Consider the following 8,574-nt stretch of genomic DNA (forward strand, 5'->3'; position numbering starts at 1 on the left):
GTGTGTGTTTAGCTGTGTGTGTATGAGTTTGAGTCAATAGCTATGTGTGTGCGTCAGTGTGTGTGACAGAGAGAAAAAGTATGTATTTTGTGTGTGTGTGTGGGGGGGAGAGAGAGAGTGTGTTTGTGTGTGTGGGAGAGAGAGTGTGGGGAGGGAGAGTGTGTGTGGGAGAGAGAGAGTGTGTGTGTTCGTGTGTGGGATAGAGAGAGAGTGAGTGTGGGAGACAGTGTGTGTGTGTGGGAGAGGGAGTGTGTGTGTGGGGGGAGGGGGGATGAATAGTGTGTGTGTTTGTGTTGGGTTTGTGTGTGTGGGAGAGAGAGAGTGTGTGTGTGGGAGAGAGAGTGTGTGTGTGGGGGGGAGAGTGTGTTTGTTCTTGTGTGTGGGACAGAGAGTGTGTGTGTGGGGGGGTGCGTGTGTGTTTGTGTGTGTGGGAGAGAGAGAATGTGTGTTTGTGTGTGTGGGAGAGAGAGAGTGTGTGTGGGGGATAGAGAGAGAGTGTGTGTGGGGGGGAGTGCGTGTGTGTTTGTGTGTGTGGGAGAGAGAGAATGTGTGTTTGTGTGTGGGGGAGAGAGAAGAGAGTGTGTGTGGGAGACAGTGTGTGTGTGGGGGGGGGAGGGGGGGTGAATAGTGTGTGTGTGTTGTGTTTGTGTGTGTGGGAGTGAGAGTGTGTGTGGGGGAGTGTTTGTGTGTGTGGGAGAGGGAGTGTGTGGGAGAGAGAGTGTGGGGAGGGAGAGTGTGTGTGGGAGAGAGAGTGTGTGTGTGTTGTGTTTGTGTGTGTGGGAGAGGGAGTGTGTGGGGGAGGGGGGTGAATAGTGTGTGTGTGTTGTGTTTGTGTGTGTGGGAGAGAGAGAGTGTGTGTGGGGGATAGAGAGAGAGTGTGTGTGTGGGAGAGAGAGAATGTGTGTTTGTGTGTGTGTGGGAGAGAGAGAGTGTGTGTGGGGGATAGAGAGAGAGTGTGTGGGGGGGAGAGTGTGTTCTTGTGTGTGGGACAAAGTGTGTGTGTGGGGGGGTGCATGTGTGTTTGTATGTGTGGGAGAGAGAATGTGTGTGTTTGTGTGTGTGGGAGAGAGAATGTGTGTGTGTGTGTGGGATAGAGAGAGAGTGTGTGTGTGGGAGACAGTGTGTGTGGTGGGGGGTGTTTGTTTGTGTGTGTGGGAGAGGGAGTGTGTGGGGAAGGGGGGTGAATAGTGTGTGTGTGTGTGTGTTTGTGTGTGTGGGAGAGAGAGAGTGTGTGTGTGGGAGAGAGAGAGTGTGTGTGTGGGAGAGAGAGAGAGTGTTTGTTCTTGTGTGTGGGACAGAGAGTGTGTGTGTGTGGGGGGGGTGCGTGTGTGTTTGTGTGTGTGGGAGAGAGAGAATGTGTGTTTGTGTGTGTGGGAGAGAGAGAGTGTGTGTGGGGGATAGAGAGAGAGTGTGTGTGTGGGGGGGAGAGAGAATGTGTGTTTGTGTGTGTGGGAGAGAGAGAGTGTGTGTGGGGGATAGAGAGAGAGTGTGTGTGTGGGGGGGAGAGAGAATGTGTGTTTGTGTGTGTGGGAGAGAGAGAGAGTGTGTGTTTGTGTGTGTGGGAGAGAGAGAGTGTGTGTGTGGGGGGGGGTTGCGTGTGTGTTTGTGTGTGTGGGAGAGAGAGTGTGTGTTTGTTCGTGTGTGGGATAGAGAGAGAGTGTGTGTGGGAGACAGTGTGTGTGTGTGTGTGTGGGGGAGGGGGGGTGAATAGTGTGTGTGTGTGTGTGTGTGTTGTGTTTGTGTGTGTGGGAGAGGGAGTGTGTGGGAGAGAGAGTGTGTGTGGGAGAGAGAGTGTGTGTGTGTTTGTGTGTGGGATAGAGAGAGAGTGTGTGTGTGTGGGAGACAGTGTGTGTGTGTGTGGGGGGGGTGTTTGTTTGTGTGTGTGGGAGAGGGAGAGGGAGTGTGTGGGGGAGGGGGGTGAATAGTGTGTGTGTGTTGTGTTTGTGTGTGTGGGAGAGAGAGTGTGTGTGGGGGATAGAGAGAGAGAGTGTGTGGGGGGATATGTGTGTGTTTGTGTGTGTGGGAGAGACAGAGTGTGTGTGGGGGATAGAGAGAGAGAGTGTGTGTGGGGGATAGAGAGAGAGAGTGTGTGTGGGGGATAGAGAGAGAGAGTGTGTGTGGGGGATAGAGAGAGAGTGTGTGGGGGGGAGAGTGTGTTTGTTCTCGTGTGTGTTTAGCTGTGTGTGTATGAGTTTGAGTCAATAGCTATGTGTGTGCGTCAGTGTGTGTGACAGAGAGAAAGAGTATGTATTTTGTGCCTGTGTGTGTGTGTGTGGGGGAGAGAGAGAGAGTGTGTTTGAGTGTGTGGGAGAGAGAGTGTGGGGAGGGAGAGTGTGTGTGGGAGAGAGAATGTGTGTGTTTGTGTGTGTGGGAGAGAGAATGTGTGTGTTTGTGTGTGTGGGAGAGAGAATGTGTGTGTTTGTGTGTGTGGGAGAGAGAGAGAATGTGTGTGTTTGTGTGTGTGGGAGAGAGAATGTGTGTGTTTGTGTGTGTGGGAGAGAGAATGTGTGTGTTTGTGTGTGTGGGAGAGAGAGAGAATGTGTGTGTTTGTGTGTGTGGGAGAGAGAATGTGTGTGTTTGTGTGTGTGGGAGAGAGAATGTGTGTTTGTGTGTGTGGGAGAGAGAGTGTGTGTTTGTTTGTGTGTGGGATAGAGAGAGAGAGTGTGTGTGTGGGAGACAGTGTGTGTGTGTGGGGGAGGGGGGGTGAATAGTGTGTGTGAGAGAGAGAGTGTGTGTGTGTGGGGGGTGCGTGTGTGTTTGTGTGTGTGGGAGAGAGAGAATGTGTGTTTGTGTGTGTGGGAGAGAGAGAGTGTGTGTGGGGGATAGAGAGAGAGTGTGTGTGTGTGGGGGTGTGTTTGTGTGTGTGGGAGAGAGAGAGAATGTGTGTGTTTGTGTGTGTGGGAGAGAGAATGTGTGTGTTTGTGTGTGTGGGAGAGAGAATGTGTGTTTGTGTGTGTGGGAGAGAGAGTGTGTGTTTGTTTGTGTGTGGGATAGAGAGAGAGTGTGTGTGGGAGACAGTGTGTGTGTGTGGGAGACAGTGTGTGTGTGTGGGGGGGAGGGGGGGCGAATAGTGTGTGTGTGTGTGTGTGTGTTGTGTGTGTGGGAGAGAGTGTGTGTGGGGGAGTGTTTGTGTGTGTGGGAGAGGGAATGTGTGGGGGAGGGGGGTTGAATAGTGTGTGTGTGTTGTGTGTGTGGGAGAGAGAGAGTGTGTGTGGGGGATAGAGAGAGAGTGTGTGTGGGGGGGAGAGTGTGTTTGTTCTTGTGTGTGGGACAGAGAGTGTGTGTGTGGGGGGGTGTGTGTGTGTTTGTGTGTGGGAGAGAGAGAATGTGTGTTTGTGTGTGTGGGAGAGAGAGAATGTGTGTTTGTGTGTGTGGGAGAGAGAGAATGTGTGTTTGTGTGTGTGGGAGAGTGTGTGTGTGTGGGGGTGTGTGTGTGTGTGTGAGGAGAGTATATATTGTATGTGTGTTTAGCTGTGTGTGTATGAGTTTGCGTCAATAGCTATGTGTGTGCGTCAGTGTGTGTGACAGAGAGAAAGAGTATGTATTTTGTGTGTGTGTGCGCCTGTGTGTGTGTGTGGGGGGGGGGAGAGAGAGAGTGTGTTTGAGTGTGTGGGAGAGAGAGTGTGGGGAGGGAGAGTGTGTGTGGGAGAGAGAGAGAGTGTGTGGGAGACGGTGTGTGTGTGGGGGGGGGGGAGTGTGTGTGTGTGGGAGAGGGAGTGTGTGTGTGGGGGGGAGGGGGGGTGAATAGTGTGTGTGTGTGTTGTGTGTGTGTGTGGGAGAGAGAGTGTGTGTGGAGGATAGAGAGAGAGTGTGTGTGGGGGATAGAGAGAGAGTGTGTGTGGGGGGGAGAGTGTGTTTGTTCTTGTGTGTGGGACAGACAGTGTGTGTGTGGGGGGGTGCATGTGTGTTTGTGTGTGTGGGAGAGAGAGTGTGTGGGGGAGTGTTTGTGTGTGTGGGAGAGGGAGTGTGTGTGGGGAGGGTGGGTGAATAGTGTGTCTGTGTTGTGTTTGTGTGTGTGGGAGAGAGAGAGTGTGTGTGGGGGGGTATGTGTGTGTTTGTGTGTGTGGGAGAGAGAGAGAGTGTGTGTGGGGGGGAGAGTGTGTTTGTTCTTGTGTGTGGGACAGAGAGTGTGTGGGGGTGTGTGTGTGTGTGTTTGTGTGTGTGGGAGAGAGAGAATGTGTGTTTGTGTGTGTGGGAGAGAGAGTGTATGTGGGGGGGGGGGTGTGTGTGTTTGTGTGTGTGGGAGAGAGAGTGTATGTGGGGGGGGAGTGTGTGTGTTTGTGTGGGTGGGAGAGAGTGTGTGTGTGTGTGGGATAGAGAGTGTATGGGGGGGGTGTGTGTGTGTGTTTGTGTGTGTGGGAGAGAGAGTGTGTGTGTGTGGGAGAGTGTGTGTGTTTGTGTGTGTGTGTGGGATAGAGAGTGTATGTGGGGGGGGAGTGTGTGTGTGTGTGTGTGTGTGTGTGTGTGTGTGTGTGTGTGTGTGTGTATTCATGTCTGTACAAACTCTGACTTGTCATGAAAATCCCTCAAACACTAAACAGCTCACATTCACACACAGACTCAGACTGATGAATCAATGAAGTTGATCAATATTCTTAGTGAATCTCTGGATGAATGAAACAGTGAGCAGTTCTCATGTAATGATGGTGATTAGTAACATGTTGTGTCTTGGTTTCCTCCATCAGATGCCTGTGATCTCACACTGGACCCAAACACAGCACACAGAAACCTCTCTCTGTCTGAGGAGAACAGAACGGTGACATGGAGAGAGGAGGAGGAGCCGTATCCTGACCACCCAGAGAGATTTGAGAACAGGCCCCAGGTTCTGTGTAGAGAGGGTCTGTCTGGGCGCTGTTACTGGGAGACAGAGAGGAGAGGAGGGGTTTCTATATCAGTGACATATAAAGGGATCAGCAGGAGAGGACGGGGTCTTGACTGTGGGCTTGGACGCAATGACAAGTCCTGGAGTCTGATGTGTCATGGTAACAGTTACGCTGCCCGTCACAATGATAAGAGAACTGACCTACCTGCCCCCCCCTCCCCCTCCAGCAGAGTAGGAGTGTATCTGGACTGGCCGGCCGGCGCTCTGTCCTTCTACACAGTCTCCTCTGACACACTGACCCACCTGATCACACTCACCTCCACATTCACTGAGCCCCTCTATCCAGGGTTTGGGGTTTATAAACAAACAGACATTCATGAGCAAAGACATATTACCGAACGGGCCTACCAGGCCCAGGGGCCCAAGAGCTCAGGGGGCCCTTCGCATTTCTTGTATCTTTAAAGGGCTTAGCCATTCATGTCAATAACACATCCCCAAAAATCCTGCTGAAAAACTGAAGCCACAAATCACAAGAAAGGAACCATCATGATATGTTTTAAATGAGTGTTTATCTATAGAACTTTAGATGGGCTGAGTACTCATGGGCCCTTCAATTATTTTGGGAGAAAGTTGAGGTCCCTCGAGTCAAAGCCGAGCTGGGTGAAGCTTCTTTTATTGTGAGTTTTCGATAAATGACGTGGGTGGGGGGCCCTTTATGTGTCTGTGCCCAGGGGCCCATCATTTCATAATCCGTCTATGCCTGTGGGCGTGAGGAGCTACTAGCTGAAATCATGTTGAGCACTCGAGCAAACTGCATCAGATAGAAGGATGACCCCTGCCACTCATCATGAGACTAGACGCTGTAAGAAAAATGCACAATATCTCTTCTAAGTTACCCATTCCCAAGCATATTATCTCAAGCTTGTAGTAGACAATCATAGCAGCTTATCAAACTACAGTGCGGCTGGTGGAGTCCAGTGCTCCCTGTAGGAGTTAGGTGTTGAAGGTTTGTAGCCACAACAAAATGCGCTATATAAATAAAGTTTGACTTGACTAAGCAAAGTTAAAGATCAGCTTTTACTGTCAGAAATGTTCATGTAATGTGTTCCAGTGATGACAATAATATTTGTTATTGTTATTATTCATAATAACAACAATAATAATAAGTCTTAGGAACACTATATAGGGAAAATCAACACAGCCCTGTACGAATATGATCAGGTCCCACCTGTCTCATCTCTGAGTGAGTATGTTCTGAACTATAACAATGAAAAGTCATAAAATGGAATGCGGTTGCCTTTTATTTCATGTGTTCAACTGCAGTAAATGCAACAAGGGGTAATGTTTTCCTCATAGCAGGACCCGGAGAGAGGGCCATGCAGAATACTGCACCTGAAGTAAATAGCTGCCAATGAGGACAGTAACACAGAACACTGCTGTAATAATCTCTGTGTCTCTTTTAACATGTGGAAACTGAATTGCCCCTCGGGGATAAATAAAGTATTCTGTATCTGTTTTATGAGAGGAGGGGGAGGAGAGTTTGGAGATGATGATGATGATGCCGATGATGATGATGAGGAGGAGACGGAGGGGGAGGGAGACGGCGAGGAGGCGGGGCTGGGGGTCTCATCCCCGCAGGGGGAGCTGGGGGCAGTTCTCATCAGCCTCCTCCATGTGGACGATGGCGGAGACGGTGAAGGAGCGGCGCTTGTAGCAGGGTCAGGTCAGGGACGTAGTTGACCTGCAGGGTGTGTGTGGGACTGGGATGTTCTTGGCTGTGGGGGGAGAGGAAGAGAAAAGTAGACAGGTCAATAAACCAGCCTTAGATTAGGTACAATAAACCTCATCTGATCCGGTCTGTGTTGTGTGCTGTGTGTGTGTGTGTGTGTGTGTGTGCACGCGCTCTGCTCACCTGTCCGTTCTTGCTGCATAGCTGGCCATGGCAGAGCACGCCCTGGATGATGACGATCTGGACATACACACACACAGAGGGATGCAGTTATAGACACAGAGGGATGCAGTTATAGACCGCGGCGTGGATTAAGTATTACTGTTAAGGACACAGCCCTGCAGTGTGCGTGTGAGCTCACCGCTTGCTCCAGGCCGGCCGCGTCGGAGGATCTCACGCAGCAACAGTGTGTACTTGACCAGGCGCGAGCGTGGGATGTCCAGGAAGCTCCACAGGTCTGAAGGGCGACTCCAGCCAGGCAGTGCTGCTGGCATTTTCCCTGAGCGGAGAGAGGCAGGGGGTCAGACAGTCAGTGGCGCACAGGCTCACTGGGTCAGACAGGGTGACACTGTAGGTAACGTTAGCCATTTCTTAGAGATTGTTGTAATATCTAGTCCCATGAGCTCAATAGTACATTGTGTCACAGGGTAATACAGTCATTGCTATATAATTTTACCTTAAACGATCATGGCATTTGTCCAGGTGTAGGCCTGTTTCCCTCACAGGATGGTCACTTCAGAGTCACTCAGAATAGCCATGGTCTGAAATGTACGGTACAGCACTTCATAAACGTAAATATAGAAATATACTGTACTGTAGTCTAACGTTAGCGTCTAGCCGCGTCTTTGTTTACATAATAAGCTAAGAGTCAAAAGTCAAGCGACAGATGGACAACAATAAATTAGCCAACGTCAGCTGCCAAACGGATCTCTAAACATATCAACTAGCTTTAGTAGTTACTAACTAACTAGTTAGCTAACGCGATCTTTTCACAGCTAACATCCAAGTTCAAATGCAAAGTCTCGCCATGTTACAGTATACACTAACTAGCAAGGATATATAATTAGGATTGTCTGTAGGCTATATTTGTAGTAAGCATTACCTGTTTACTTTTGTTGGGAAGACGGAAATTCGCTTGTTGTGTCCATGGAGGTATAATATAACGGGTTGTGTCCAGCTGGAACGCACGCAGATGACGTCGCACGCAGCGCGGCCGATTACGTCTGTACGTCACGCGCAGCCATCTTGCTAACTAGCTTAGCACACACACACACACACACACACACACACACACACACACACACGCTCAACGCAATTAACGAAACGTGGCAGATGACGTCGCACGCAGTGCGGCCGATTACGTTAGTACGTCACGCGCAGCCATCTTGCTAACTAGCTTAGCACACACACACACACACACACGCACACACACACACGCTCAACGCAATTAACGAAACGTGGCACATTCCACACACTGGAGTAAACGAACAAATGAATGAACGTGTGTGTGCGTCTGTGTGTGTGTGTGTGCGTCTAATTTTGCACTAAGTTCCACATAGACGCACTCACGCACACACACACACACACACACTCACACGCACACCTTATCTTTGCTAAAGATATATGCAAATCCCAGCGATCTGATTGGCTGATTCCCTAACTATGTCTTTGCAAGGATAAGGTGTGCGTGTGAGTGTGTGTGTGTGTGTGTGTGCGTGTGTGCGTCTATAGACGCACACACGCACACACGCACACACACACACTCACAACATGCCTGCTAAACGTGGCACTTCCCACCCCCCATACAACTCTTCTTCCCTTCTCATTCAGGCACTGTGTGTGTGTGTGTGTGTGTGTGTGTGTGTGTGTGTGTGTGTGTGTGTGTGTGTGTGTGTGTGTGTGCATGTATGTGCGTGTATGTGTGTGTGTTTGTGTGCATGTATGTGTGTGCGTGTATGTTTGTGTGTGTGTGTGTGTGTGTGCATGTATGTGCGTGTATGTGTGTGCGTGTATGTGTGTGTGT

The 8,574-nt window shown here is 50.3% G+C and overlaps 1 protein-coding gene across 1 annotated transcript in view; it reads left to right on the forward strand.

Annotated features, from left to right (window-relative positions):
- The window catches only part of LOC311329221 (NLR family CARD domain-containing protein 3-like), a gene marked incomplete at both ends in the record, with an annotated part of 56,592 nt that extends 51,308 nt beyond the window's left edge, over positions 1–5,284 (forward strand). Inside the window, one exon of the mRNA XM_084463093.1 lies at positions 4,686–5,284. Coding sequence (XP_084319219.1) covers positions 4,686–5,284 — 599 coding nt within the window. The remainder of the gene's footprint in view (positions 1–4,685) is intronic.
- Between the last annotated feature and the right edge of the window lie 3,290 nt (positions 5,285–8,574).

The sequence above is a fragment of the Borostomias antarcticus genome, assembly GCF_949987555.1.
Source record: "Borostomias antarcticus genome assembly, contig: scaffold_49, whole genome shotgun sequence".
Taxonomy (NCBI): domain Eukaryota; kingdom Metazoa; phylum Chordata; class Actinopteri; order Stomiiformes; family Stomiidae; genus Borostomias; species Borostomias antarcticus.